The 15,864-nt window shown below is 37.6% G+C and overlaps 1 protein-coding gene across 1 annotated transcript in view; it reads right to left on the reverse strand.

The window, feature by feature from the left end:
• LOC147069240 (uncharacterized) overlaps positions 1-12,639 on the reverse strand; it is a 34,558-nt gene extending 21,919 nt beyond the window's left edge. The window contains exons 1-7 of the mRNA XM_085950933.1: positions 12,491-12,639; positions 12,083-12,318; positions 8,976-10,232; positions 7,506-7,715; positions 6,708-6,834; positions 4,555-4,721; positions 57-488 (exon numbers count right to left, since the gene is read on the reverse strand). Of these exons, the coding sequence (XP_085807059.1) occupies positions 57-488; positions 4,555-4,721; positions 6,708-6,834; positions 7,506-7,715; positions 8,976-10,232; positions 12,083-12,317 (2,428 nt within the window). The 5' untranslated portion in view covers position 12,318; positions 12,491-12,639. The remainder of the gene's footprint in view (positions 1-56; positions 489-4,554; positions 4,722-6,707; positions 6,835-7,505; positions 7,716-8,975; positions 10,233-12,082; positions 12,319-12,490) is intronic.
• Positions 12,640-15,864: the final 3,225 nt, after the last annotated feature.

Genomic DNA, 15,864 nt, shown 5'->3' on the forward strand with positions numbered 1-15,864 from the left:
TAATATATTGTGGATCACTGATATGCATAGGTATTTATAATAAAATTTAAGCTTACTATCTATCAATGAAGGCTTCACATCGGCCGTGACATCAGCAGGCTTGGCCTTCCTTCTCCTAATCTTCAAAGGATTCGGCTTAACGGCCACGCGACTCTGACGCTGACCGCCACCGAGAGGGGTTTTCTTCTTGGCAGAGAACAACTCCTTGACATTGAGCCTCCTCTTCATATCCCTCCGCTCCTCTTTACTTCCCAAGTGATCTCTGCTCGGGTCGAAGAGATGATTGTGGATGGGAAGTGGGGGAGTCATGTCGGGAGGGGCGGAGAGTGTGGCTCCTTTCCGCGTGCCGTAGGGGACAGGCGAGGTGACATTGGGTGCTGTTTGATTACTGGGAGAGTAAGAAATGCTGTCCAGCGAGCGGACCTTGGAAATCATCGGCCATTTAAGGGTTCGGACGAAGCTGTCATCGAATATAACCTCGTAACGACCTACAGAAAAAAAACATACCGATAATTAAATCGAAATAAAGAATTTGAGATATAAAGTGGTTGAAACAGTCACAGTGCAGTCTTTTGTATTTCTCTTTCACTCGTCTTATTGCAGAGGCCATTCTCAACAATATTTGACATTATAAATGAGATTCCCCATTCTGTGTTATTAAGGTTAAGGCCACACAGGCATTTATTCACGCTGTACCCCAAGAGTACGTCTACTGTACCTTTTCAATATTGCATCTAGATGCTCACCTCTTCCACGGGTACCTTAACTTTAAGTCATGTAAATTCAGTCAAAGCACATTTAGGTGCATGGTGACCTTAGTCTTGGGTAACTGCTCCTGAGACATTCCCAGTCATAAAAATGATGTTTCACACCATATGTAGGGTTCCGTGATATGCCCAATTAAGACCGATTAAGTGTGGTTTGGTGGGGCCATTAACTTCTATATACCCAGGCGGGTGAAAGTTCCATACAGCGAACGTGACCACCTAATACTCAGTTTTCAGAATAGATGGTAGCACGGTCACACACGAAGTCACATGATACAAGGCCATTTCAATGACCAATCAGAGCTCACCCATGGTCCAGCCTATCAACATTCGAGCTTTCGATCAATCTTTTCAAATTTCATGTCAATTCTACATGATATTTTCAAAACAAAAGCAGTCTTGCATTATTTTTCGAGTGGACATTAATGTCAACTGTCAGAATAATCCTGCTGTTCGGCGTTTTTAAACCATGTTGATAAAAAGGTTTTGCAATCCGATGGCTGATAAAATAAGTTAATGGGTAAGTCTACTTTTATTATATTCCGTTTATAGGTATTATACGCTTGTATGCCCCTTGAAATTTCTTTGCAGTCGTGGCATCGAAATAATGATAGTACCTACTTATTGTAATTTTCATGTTTGCAAATCTACCAACGCAAACATAAAAAGTAGATAGGTATATAAAGAAGATTATGTTTGAGTAAATTACGTACCTAGCTATATAAAATATCTATATTATATTTGCGCATTCTTACAAAAATGTAAATGGCGACCGTTGTCATTTTATATTTAAGTACGTTTTAAGCTTATTGTTTCAGAATCTACATCAATATGTTGTCGATCATGGGGTTTTGAATGCGAGAATAACAGCAAACGATGAAAATTTATAATGAAACACAAAATGAAATAATTAATGAAGTCATCAATCTGACAGGAAGTGCTGACAAATAATTTCCATGGTGGGAGTGCGTTACTATTATTATTATTATATAATATTATGTCCTTATAAATTTATGTTATTATTCATAATTTGTCAATATGCTTATCATTGCAATAAAATGTACCTATCTGAATTGAAATATCGACGTTTATTCATTTTTGTCACAATTTCGTTTTTATAATTATAAAATTTATAACTATATAAACGAAATTGTATTAAATTATTTGAAGTATTATTAAAAGTATTTAATACTTTTTTGGGTTCGGATCTATGGTTCTGTCATAGTCAAAACTTCTAGTCACGCCAATAGATGGTACCAATTATAAGGGGCATCTTCTTGTATGGAACTTACGAATCTATATATCTCTATATATATAAAAATCTCGTGTCACGATATTTGTGGTCGAACTCCTCCGAAATGGCTTGACCGATTTTTATGATTTTTTTTATGTATATTTGTTAGATATGAGAAAAGGTCAACAAGTATATTTCATACCGCTAGGTGATTAGGGTATCTCTATCCAGAAAATTTTTCTTTTATTTTTTTTGACATTTTTTTTTTGTATTTTTTTTATTATTTGGCATAAAAAAATACCTATAACCCCAAATTTTCACCCTCCTACCCCCACCCTCCCATTTTTTAATCGCGAATATATTATTTTTGTATGAACAAATTTAACCGTCGTTCGTATTTCAAACAGAACGAAATTGTTTATGTTGTTGAATGACAGATGGCGCTACGTCCGAGAAGAATTTAAGAGAAGCGTCGCGTCATTTTGACATTTCATTCGGCATATCACAACGCAGTGCGTGCAAAATTTTGTACGATTTATTTTAATTTATCTATTTTTATGTGCGTGTATTACAGTGCATAATGCCAGCAAGACGCAAGGGGGGCCATTTGGGCCGTCGAACGAATAAAGCAACAAACATGCAAAATAGTAGAGCAGAAAGAACAGACAAACAAATCCAACAAGATAACAAAAACGTGCGTGTAAGCATGTCGCAATTGCGTGCATCTCAACCACAAGAGACACGAGCTGAACGAAATCAACAACGACAATTGGAACGGAGCCAAGCGCGCCGGTTCGTAGTTAACACACGCAGAGCAAATGACCGACAACACCAACAAGTAAATCGAACATTTACATCCGCTTCGTTCCTTCGTCTCGCATTCGAGTACGAGCCAGATATTGAATATTCCGCTCATCCGAAAGTGCTGATTGGTGCTATGGACAAAGAATGTCCCCATTGACATGCGCTCAAATTCAAACATGAGTCAGCCGGGATGTGTTGCGCATCAGGAAAAGTGCAACTACCAGAAATTGAGATACCACCAGAACCATTGAACGGCTTGCTCATCGGCACGGTTCCAGATTCAAACCTGTTCCAAATGACTTCGTTCGGAGCAACAGAAATAGTTCACAATACTACGGCATATGTTCAACAATTCCATTCTACGTTCAAAATCAAAGGCCAAGTATACCACAAAGTAGGCTCATTGCTGCCAATGCCAAACGAACCACATATTTTTTTACAAATCTACTTCATGGGCGGTGAGGACATCAATCATGTGGATGCACGTTGCGGCTACAATAGCCTCAATTCGCCTAATGCCAGGCGCATCGTCGGCAAACTGGACGCCCTGTTGAATGAGTACAATGAATTATTGAAATTCTTCAAAGCACACATGCACGAATTGCAAAGTGACAATCACGCTATTGTCATCAATCCTGATAAAACACCAGCTGGAGAGCACGTGCGTCGATTCAATGCGCCTGTTGTTGACGACATTGCTGGAATCATGGTTGGCAACCGCACATCGACGCGAGAAATCGTGATTCGAAGAAGAAACAATAATCTGGAGTTCATCGCTGACACACACCGTTCATACGACGCTCTCCAATATTCGCTAATTTTCTGGAAGGGACGAGACAGATATTGCATAAACATTAAACAACGAGATCCTGTCACAGGTAATTCATTCATTATGAACATCATTACTCATTTTGAATTGAGACAGTGAATGGTTGATGTTTTTTTTTGTTTTTATCGGCGGTCATCGTCTACAGCGCTCTATTCCTCTTTCTGTCATAGATTCCATCCCCACACACTTACGATACATTCGTTATTTTTTATTTAACAACCAAAGTATTCACTAGAAATAATTTATATGGCAGAACAACGTTTGCCGGGTCAGCTAGTAAATATATATATATACGTCTGTTATCTATGTATGTACCTCAAGAGTGTTTTCATGCAGAGGGAAATACTGAAATATTCCTAGCCACACATACATGATTTCGATGTCATGATTGTGATGTCACACTGTTTGCTCCTATTGGCTCACCTAACCTAACAAATAATCCAATATATCGGCTATTTTTTAAATTTGTTTGTTGTAAAGTGTAAAACAAGAACTGTGTTTAATTTAGACATGAATTTTATGTCGTAGTAGTATACGACCCAAAGAGGTTGGGCTGTCTTTAATACATATACGGCCATATATTTCCGATACAACATTTCACGGTGAAGTGTAATACTGCGAACAGCATACGTACAAGTTTCCGGACACAGTCCAAATTACTGTGGTCTATATTTTTGTCATTTTTCCACGCGGAATTTGAGTGTGTAAAACACCCATGTGGCATTACGCTAAACGTTATTTCTGATGAATAAAGTGATTATTATCATCAATATCGCATTGAGTAGGTAATAGATTAAGAGTCTTCTCGCTTAAAATCATCCAGGAGTACCAATAACACATAGCTACTATAACAGTAATTATAATAATTTACTACATATGTATGACTTTTAGTTGCAAATGATCTTGATGCAATATCTTACCATTGGGCAGAACCTTGCGAATGGTGGCTGGAAACCTTCTGTTATCCGACCATCTGGCGAGGCATCTCTCTCCGACCTGATAATAAGGGGGCTCCGATGTAGGAGAGACGACGGGAACTTCTATTAAACGCAGACGAGGGCTGGTCATGCTAATCCACTCATCGTACCTATAAATATTACTTAAATGTTAGTTATATCCAGTGGCGGCTCGTGAGTAAGATATTTGGGGGTGCTGCAGTTGATTAAAAATAAAAATAAAATAATTAATTATATTATTAATAACTAAAATAAAGAACTTTGCATAAATTGCTTGCAGAAGTAAATTTTAACAATGTCAATGTAATCATTATAGCGTGCGACGCAGAAACGGAGAAATACTGAAATCGGACTGTCTGACCGGCAGTACCGATTAGGCGTCCAGCTGCGAGCACCGCTGCCCGCGCCCCTCCTTCACCCACTCGAGAATATTCTATTGAAATCGGTACTGTGCAAAATCAAGTACCTACGGCGGTGTATAATAATATTATTGGACATTGGATGTATCGCTGCGCGGGCGAGCTTAATACACGCTTAATAATATTGATATTTTCATATAATATACATAAATTTATGTATATTATAATATTACATTTTTCTCAATTTGCTTGGGGGTGCTGCAGTTTCGCAGTGCATATGGACGAGCCGCCACTGATTATACCTAATCCCGGCCACAACAAGACCAGCACATTAAGTAAAGGAAGAAAGTGTTTTTCACTGTGGCTGGATGTTGGTCATTTGCAGCTCAAAAATTCAATTAGAACACGGGTTCCTAACCCATGCCCCCACATCCTGAAGCAGGCCCCCGGGCTAGTATCTTTGGCAGGCCCCCCTATCCATAGACTAATATACTAGATACTACCCTATCTATTGCTAAGGGTAAAGTCGGTATGAGGCTTTATAGTAGTGTTTTCTAAATGGTGTACTCAGTAAAATTAAGGAGTATTTTTAATACATCCATCTGAATTATGGAGTTGTCGAGTATCGACACACAATAAAAAATTCTATCACACAACCACAAACATATTTTAAAATAATAACACTATTGAAGTAAAATAATGCCGCAGGCGTCTTTTTTTTACGATTAAAGCAAATTTCACTTATCTGGTCGACTTGCCATGCCGGGCCCCCAGGCTAGAGCCCTGTCAGCCCCTCTTAACTCATGGTGTATGACCACAGAACAGATAATAAATAGAATACCAATAGGCTATATTCAATACGCCGCATGGTGAAGCAGGCTTTTGAATGTGTGAGTGTCCTACGAAAATGAAGCACGCATTATGCACACGCAATAGTGTGTGTAATACACCAACATTAAATGAGCGTAAATGCATAAACCGAGAGCAGTTTTTAGTATTCGACGTAAAACGTATTCTTAACACGTGTGTAAGTTTAACCCGGATTCTTCCTTACTCGAGTTGGTTACCTGCTATCGCCTTACCCGTTGTGTATTACAGTTCCCATTATTTCTGAATTCCCTGTGTATGACATTGACGGGGGTCGCTAACTTCTTCGGCCATGTCCGTCCCTTAGCTGGGGCATATGGACACCACACAACACCTCCAAGAATACCTGGTTTTAACCGAGTATAGTCGTGAGTATCACACACTTTGCATTGAGTTGAATGTTGCTCCAACCATTCCCATTCGGATAACGAGCTCTTTTTGCAAAATGTCATCTCAAGTGATGTGCAACGTTAAATTTAAATTGCGGACAACACATCTGAGCAGTGGCTTAACTAGGGGTGGTGTCACCCTTCACCCGGTGCGTTAAATTTACACCCCCCCCCCACAAATACATAGTACATACAATTTTTCATTCAAATTTATATTTTTAAGGTAAAATATGTGTGTGGACATATTTTGGCGCGCACACCTTAGAGCGAACATTGGTGATGTGTACCCCAGGTATTTGAAGCTGTCGACATACTCGATGTTTTGCCCGTCGCTAATCAGAGGGAAATCTCGATCTCATGCAGCCTGTCGATTGTCTCTTGAATGCCCTCGATGGAGTTGTCGAATAGGGACAGTACCCTGGCAGTGACTTTTTTAAGACCAGCTCAACGATCAAATTTAATGTTATTTATAGAGATAAGAATATTATGTTGTTAACGTTACCTCTGAGACCAGTTGTCATAATGAATGAGGACTTCCATTTCTTCCTGGTCGACTTCCACGATCCTAGCCACGTACCAGCACCCATTGAAATCTTTTGCCTCCACACGTGTCCCCTGCACCATTATACCTAAATAGAATAACATTAAAATTAAGTAAAATCGTTTTATATAATATGCTTGTCTATTTTCGAAAACAAACAGAAAAATGTGTGGGTCGAAAATATGTTAGGGAAAGTTTCTGTCGTAAACAGATGTTGCGGAAAATTACAAATTCTCTGGAACCGTCTGAAGAATCTCGACAGAAACAATCAAATTTCATTTGGAAAATTGCAGCAAGTAGAAGTTCAAAGCATCCATCTTCATTCTGTGACTCCCCCTTTGCGAACTGCCAACTCAACGAAGGCCATCGCAAAGTAGGGAATCGAGATCCAAACTCACTGAACTATATTGGCTCAAATAAAATCACAATCTAGGAATTTAAGTAAAGTCGGTGTTCTGCAAACTTCACATCAACATACCCAGTCGAAAAGTCCAACAGACTACTCACACATTCAGCCGAGACTCGCGTACCATAATTGCAGCTGTGTCATTTCAAATTAGTTCAAGGCTTTAGCCCTCAAACATTAACTGGCCATAATGACCTCACAATAATACATACAAATGCAGTGTCACCAAATTACAAATATGGCCGCGATCAACTAAAGATTGTTTCATGATCTACAAATCAATAGCTATTGACCTGTTTGCATTGCACTTTACTTCTACACCGTCAGTCATGAATATTATCTACAGAACTGACCTTTAGAATCATTGCCTGTCGGGCTATTTGAATACTTCTGCGAAGATTTACGTCCAGGAGACGAGCTCTCGGACCAGCTGCCCGGCAATCTAGTGCGGGGTCTGGTCATGGGGCTCTTGGTCTTTTCGATGAGGGCTTTTAGCATAGGGCTCGGCTTCACCGTGGCCACACGACTAATGGGAATATCGTCTTCGAAATCCGCATCTATACCTGTAACCAAAATTTACATTAATGTTAATAAATTAACATTATGGTTATTGATTTCAATACATCATACGTGAAAAAGTATCCACGCATATAGTTGAAATTTCATGTAAAAAATTCAAGCTGAAGTCAGTAGGTACCAGCGTTCATTACAATAAACAACTTCTTTTCTAGTTTATGAATGCCATGCTTGTTTCGAGGAAAAATTCTAATTGTGTATTTTTGTTTGAATTGTGACTTTTTGTGTTATGTTCATGCTCATTTAAAAATACCTATTCTCTGATATGACGAGTAATGCAAGGCCTGAACAAAAACGATGCATAAGTGCGAGTGAGAAAGTATTCGGCACCCTTATAATCTCTGCGACACGCGCAAGAGTAAGTTAATAGGTTTACAGATGTGTGAGATGATTTGTTGTGGTGTCGCCGACAAATCTTAGTTTGTTGCATAGCTAAGCGTCGATAACCTGCGAGCGCGTGTTGCTAAAATTGATATTTTTTGTGTTAAACATGAAGTCAGTGGGAAATATTTTTAGTTAATTAAGTAGAAAAGATGGTTCTGTGTGTTGTATTAAAATTTGGTAGCCGTACTGATGAGCAAGAAGATGGTATTACGTTTCATAGGTAAGTTGATACAAGTTCGTGATAATTTATTTGTATATTATTATGTATTTTAATACCAGTGACCTAGTGTTTCTTTAAAATAACTTAAATTATGGATATCTTTACCGAATGGTTGCATTTTGACCGCTTAAAAATACTATATGACGTAAAAAAAATAGAAAATTATATTTTAATTCTGAGCGTCTAGTGCGAACACTAGCGAAATGGTCTATGGTCTCAAACATGTGTACGAATGCGTTCGCTCGCCCACAAACCAAACGCACAGCACGTAGCTTCATTTAGCAATGCAATGGGCCTAGACGTATCTATAGTCTAAGGAGTAATGCTTATAACAAGCAAATTCAGTCGGTCCCATCTTACTTGTAATAACCAAGTTCGACTGTAGTTACATTTGCATTTGAATGAGAAAGTTTTGTTTCAAAAGTTATACAAGTTGACTGAAAAATATAACGGTGCGGAAAGGGCAATGGGCTGCAACATCTCTCATCTCAAGATGGATAATGCATGAATACTGCCACGAAAGGAGTAGATTCGATAAATTTACTATATTTGTTGAAAATGAAGGGCAAACAGAGCAAGAGTGGTAGAAATCAAAGGAGTCCTTCATTAAGTAGTTTAATCAACGTACACTATGCAATATTACCTATGTTAGGAGGGTCACACTCCTCGCTCATGCTTCCGCCTTCTCTGTTCATGAAGGCAGACTCGTCAAAAGTGCCTTCGATACCAGGAAGAGTCGCGTCCGAGTCCTGATCGTCAATCTCCACCTTCATGACAGAAACATCTTTCAATTCCTCACTCGTAATATTCAGTCGGGGATCGACGCCTCTGTGAATGCTCTCATTCATGTTCTCCGTCATCGAGTTGAAGATCAACTCGTCGTTCATTTTGGCGCACTCTATCTTCAGCACGCGTTTACCGCCCGAAACAACCGGAGCACCTTGCTTGACACGCCGTCGATTTTTTTTCAAAAGCCGAATGGCCCCTTTCTTATTTCCTACAACATTTTTCACCGTGCCCAGCTTTGGTATGTTGACTTTTACGACGTTCAAAAGGTCCAAACCGATTCCTGAAGTAGACGGCTTAGTTTTAATCTTCGATGTCAGGCCTCCGATAACTTTCCGGGTTTGCTTCAAACGTCTTTTATTTCTGGATAACCGAGGTGGTTGTGTTTCGTTTCCAATGGAAATTTTAGTCCCAGCATCATTGTTGATTTCCTTGACAACCTTACAATCTGACGCTTCTTTCTCAATAACTACTGATTCTGCATTACTTTCAACCGTTTCCGCTTTTACAATAACTTCACCTTGATTAATGCTTTTCTTATTTCTTATGGAAAGCCTTCCGTTACCTTTTTTCCGTCCAGTTTCACTTCCGCCAGCATTAGAATCCTCATCCTTCACCGCACTATCATCATTAATACTTCCAACACCGTTCGATGCATCAGATTCGACGTTAGAAGACTCTGCATTTTCCCCTTTATCACCAAACAAAGCTGCGACTCCCAATTTCGAAGTACTAGCGGACTGTATTAATTTCCTCTTTTTTCTCGGCGAAGGATCTCCGATTGATTCTAGACAAACGTTAGGCGTCGTATTAAGACATATGACTTCCACTACTGAACTCTTGGCTTCGTTTATCAGGCTGGCCATTTGATCTTTGGTAAATTTTTTGTCTACTTCGTCTGGTTCCGATTTAGAACTTGCGTCCTTAACTTCTTGATCGATAAGCTTGTCTACAGGTGCATCTTTGGCTTTAAGATTGTCAGTTTTGACGTCCGAAGATTTTGGAGTAGTGGGATTGTCAATTTTTTTGTCTTTCAATAAACCAGCATTTGCAGCGGACTTGTTGACAGCTTCCAACGGAGTAACACCCCAAGGAAAAATGGTGGGAGTGGCTCCTGGAAATAAATAAATCATCAATACAAGCTGAACCAGCTGGCAATAGCGAGCAGTCTCACTAATCGGTTAACGCTGATTATTCAATATAGCACTGCAATTCATAGAACTGAGAAAAATGGTTGGAGTTTGGAGAGGAGACCTTCATCCCGCAGTGAATTGATTCAGGCTAATGCTAATATAAACCGGTATATATATAATATCACAACACAATGCATATGACCAGGAGATATAGTCAGCTTGCAGAGACCTTCATCCAGCAGAGGATTGATTTTGGTCGACGATAATAATGATATAAATTGGAATATTATGATATCAGTAGTTAAACCGCATCCATTTCATAATAATTAATTCACTTTGGTCAATTATTTTATTTCAAACTGATAAATATATGATTGAGATGAATTAAGATACTTATACCTATTGTAAAATAATATTTATGGTAATTATAATAAATATTAGAAGGCTACTTCTAAAAATTAAATTTAAATATCATTTGTTTCATTATTTAAAAAAAAAATAGCTTGTTTTAAAAGTAAATTGTTAATAGCCATAAAAAATATATTTGGAATGTCAGATAACATGCCGTATATTTCCTTGATAATTGAAAGACAAATGAAACATTGTTTATTATTTCAGTGATTTACCATAAAAAATAGTTTTGGTAGATTTAAAGGCATCCCAACTGCAAAAAATCATTTAATGCCAGGGTTGTAAAGAATATCATGTTTTACAATTAATAAAATAAGTCATAAAATTAAAAATGTATGCAGGTAACAAATTCTGTCATGTATTTACACATTTGGCGTTTATTAACATTTTGGTGTTTATTAACAATTGTTGTTTATTAACATTTGTTTGTTAACATTTATCTTATCCATAAGATTTATAAGGTACAAAAGACCAACTATATCTTGAGAAGTTTAAAGCTGTTTGTGAGGTCAAAAAATGCCAGATTTAAAACCATACGCTAGATGGGAATTTATGCGAATTTTTCAAGCAAGATGGCTTTTAAAAAATGCTAGATCTGGCAATAAAAGTAAATAAAGTCAGTAACGCTATTTCTTACTCTATAAAGGTGTTTTTAAACAATCAGTTTTGCTATTCAATCAGTCTGCGTTTCTGTGGAGCTGTCAGTTAACTGACGTGTAAATGCAAAACTGAAGCGGCCGACTGAAACCAAAACGGAGACGAGACAGGATGGGTTTTATATCAGTTTTCATTTTTAGAGTTGCCAGTTAAATCGACATATAAATTACTGTGTAGCCATATTTGTCATACTAATTTTGGTTGAAATATTAAAATTTATTTAAATATAGGTACTGCATTACACCAATCCATATGTTGAGTAGTTATAAAAATAATATTCATTTTTAGTGGATGAATTTACACCGCCGATTCCGAACTGACCTGGCATCTGAAACCTCGACTGAACAGACAACTGATCGTCTAAATACGCCGCCGTTTCAAAACTGAACGGACCAAAACGGGATCCTCGACTGAACGGATAACAGAACTAACGTTTAAAAGGACTTGGTACTGTTCGGTTATCAGGAATACAGCGGAAAACACATTTTGAAAATACCCGATATACTGGATTATTTGTTAGTTTATAATCCAGTTTATCGGGTATTTTCAAAATGTGTTTTCCGCTGTATTCCTGATAAGCGAACAGTACCAAGGACTTTAAATGAGCATTTTTTTCTTGTGAATTTATTCGAACTTTCTCTACTTCAGGCAAAAGGGGGGACATTCGAAAACTATGTCTTCCTTTAGGATACAATATAAGACTACTCTTAGTTCATTTGTTTATACCCGAAAAAATCCTTTTGTAAAAAGATATCACAACTACCTGCTCTCAGTGTGTATATTGAAGGTGTTTGTGATTCGAAGTCCACCTTTCTAAAATGCCTCGAACATACGTAGCTCAATTTGTTTTTTACGACCTCCGCATTCAAACGAGCATATTTCTGCCATTGTGAACGCAGTGAATAATTTTTGGGTAGCCTGTGAAACGTTACACCCTTGTCTTGCTCGCGAGATGTCGACGATTTGCAAGGCAAAACACAGCACTTCTTCGGATTCATTCTAGAAAAAAGCAACACAACAACAAAGCATATACTATATGTTATCTTATAAAGTTAACAGAAACGATCTAAACTAGGGAAAACAGCGATAAAAACAATAAATGCAAACGAATATTTAGGTTATATTTAATGACGCAATGAACAAAATGTCGAATGCAATCATATTCAGTCACCTTTGTTGAACGTACTTTATTATTGGTAAAATTTGATGCACAATTAATGACAATACATAATTAATATTGGGAAAAAATCAACTGTAGTTGGCGTAATACATTAAAAATCGTTTTACAATTTGCGTCAGATTGACAATGTACAATGCAATAGACAATAATACATTGTTTTCTAAATTATAGATTCACTTAATCTTGCCATTATTTAAAAATACTATCAAAACCAATAGACAATAATTATTAGTGTCAGGTTCATTTCCAATTGACAATTACATTGCACAAACTTGGAAGGATAAAAGAGATGTGACCCCACACTCCAGAGTTTGTCGAAACAGGAAAAAAAAAACTACCGAACAGGCCAGCCTAAAATGAAACCAATCGCAGCGGTGGAATATAGTAAGCACACGGGGAAGGTTGATAGAAGCGACATGATGATATCATTTGTGAAATCGACAAGAAAAACTATGAAGTGGTATAAAAAAATATTTATGCATTTAATCGACCTTTCCATGTTTAATGCCCATGCTATGTATATGGTAACAACCGGAAGACGAATGTCATTAGGAGACTTTGCTTTGAAAGTTGTCAAGCAATTGCTTGACAAGCACAAGAAATTAAAATCCCGTAAACGAAAATCAGTGGCATTACCATCTCGGATAAGGGCAAATACACATTTTATCGACACATTGCCACGCACTACACCCACCAACCCAAATAGTACACCCGAAATTAGTAGACGATGATTTGTTGTGTGTTCTGCTTCAAAGAAAAGATAAAATACAAAATGTATTTGTAATGCCAGCGCTCCATTGGCGAGCCAAAAGTCCGACGACAATAAGTCTTCAGATTTTTCTACGTTCTGCTACTGGCCAACAGACGTTCAACGAAACGAGTATATAATTAATTTGACGAGTAAAACAGTCGACTTTGACAGCATAGATAATATACGTATATCTGACAGTTAAATCGTGATGGCGTTAAATGATACCGACGTTTTATGTTTTTTGGGTTATTGGGTGGCAGATAATGTAATAACGAAGCAAAGGGTACACAAATACTGGGTGAAACATTGGATAAGGAAACGAACGACATTATCCCACACAAATTTAATACGAGAATTGCGTTTGCAACCGAGCGATTTCCGCAATTATTTGCGAATGTCGGAGGATGTATACACAGAACTGTATAATTTGGTCTCCCCATTTATTAAAAAAAAAAATACTATGATGAGGGAAGCTATTTCTCCTCATGATAGATTATGTGCAACCCTGCGATTTTTGGCTGCCGGCGGAACATTCACTGACTTGCATTATAGAACTGCGATTGGAAGACAAACTCTGGGCAAGATAATTCCCGAAACTTGCCAAGTCATCATTGACGTTTTGAAAGGAGAATATTTCAAGGTGTGTATTATATTATACGTCATCTAATAAAGTTGGGCAAATTTACAAATATATCATTAACAAGTAGACATTGGTTGGTCTTATAAAGTGAACGTTTAGTGGATTGTTTTACCTATATAAATCATAGACGGCAACATCATAAGAATGGCAGACAAGATGCATTTGAGATAGGTATATATATAGTCACAAATAAGGCCATCGTTGACATGCTAAATATTCAATAGACCATTAGAATGCTGTACCTAGCCAGGACTCTCCATATAGGCTGTAAGCAAGCTGCTGAATTATTCCTGTTGAATGTATTGTAATACTAGTCATATTCTTCGAAAAGCAAGCATGGAATTTGATTTCTAAATGAGGCCACATAATAATATAGGTTTGCTAACATAGCTCAAATACTTACCATTTGTTGTATCGCTTAAGCTAAGGTTTATAGGCATAAAAACAAACAAAAAAACAAATATTTTTACAAGATATTTATTCATACAAAAAACATTAATTTATTATACCGGCTTTTGTACATTTTTGCTTAATATACGATAAACTGGTTGAGTATGAACAGTAGTTGCTGGCATTATTTTGTCACTTTGTCCCATAAAGGCAACTTCATGCATCAGCTTCTCGGCCAGCAATCTTTGTCCCTGTGACATCGATCGTAGTTTCATGGCCATCATTTTGCCAAAAACATCAAATTCATCTTCAGTCTTGCTTAGTTTGTCGGTGATTAATTCTAACACTTTGTTGGCGCTATCATTCAATTTTTTTCGTTTGAACGATGGGGGTTCTGGTGCTCTATTGAGATTCGACCTTGGAGTAGTCGACAACGTGGATGTTGAAGGCGAATATTCTATCTGTAAATAAAATGTTGATTATTTTTTGTTGCAGTTCCCTGATACGCACGAAGAAATGGAGACGATTGCAGAAGAATTTAATAGTAAATGGCAATTTCCAAATTGCCTGGGCGCAGTTGATGGGAAACACATTGCAATCGTGCCACCTGCAGGCGCCGGCTCCCACTTTTATAATTACAAACATTTCCACAGCATTGTTTTGATGGCGATTGCAAATGCTAATTATGAATTTATTTATGTTGATGTTGGAACAAATGGACGTATTTCTGATGGAGGCGTACTGAGAAAATCTGATTTTTTCAAACGTTTAGACGAAGGCAGATTAAAAATACCTGCACCAAAAAAACCTACTGCTAATTCTGATGCACTGCCATTTGTTTATATTGGCGATGAAGCCTTTGCATTACGTAACGATTTCATAAAGCCGTATTCACAAAGGCAATTAAATCACAGTAAAAGAATATATAATTATCGGACATGCAGAGCCAGGCGAATTATAGAAAATGTTTTTGGCATTTTAGCTGCTAGATTCCGCATTTTTCAAGCTCCAATAAACATGAAAATTGAAAATATCAATACAGTTGTATTAACTTGCTGTGTGCTGCACAACTTTCTTCGTCGCAAATCAACACATACTTATACTCCTTCTCATGACCTTGATAGGGAAAATCCTGAGACAGGTTTAATAGAGCTCGGACTGAGGTCACAGGACACCTTAGCGCCTTTGGAAGCAACGACTAATCGGAACTCGACTGCCAATGCTAAGAAAGCGCGAGGAGATTTCGAAAAATATTTTAATACTACCGGGGCTGTCACGTGGCAAGAAAGTATGATAAGCAATAGATAAATTAAACCAATGTAACAATTTAGTTAAAATGTTTTACCTCAATACAATCTTCGTTGTTTAACGAGTTGGAGTAACTCTCATCAGGAGACATGTTTTCCAAATCGTCCACCATGCTGGATATTGAGCTCGATTCTGTAAAACAAAATGTAAATTGTTAAAATACAACATAATACTCAAACTTGTTTTTTATTATCTCTCCCCTAAGTACCCATTCCTTCATACGGTTAATATTGACATTGGTATAATTGGTGTAATCCAGTATATCGGGTATTTTCA

Source organism: Rhyacophila brunnea, unplaced genomic scaffold, assembly GCF_057557595.1.
Source record: "Rhyacophila brunnea isolate RB1 unplaced genomic scaffold, BYU_Rbru_1.0 scaffold_24, whole genome shotgun sequence".
NCBI classification, from domain to species: Eukaryota; Metazoa; Arthropoda; class Insecta; order Trichoptera; family Rhyacophilidae; genus Rhyacophila; species Rhyacophila brunnea.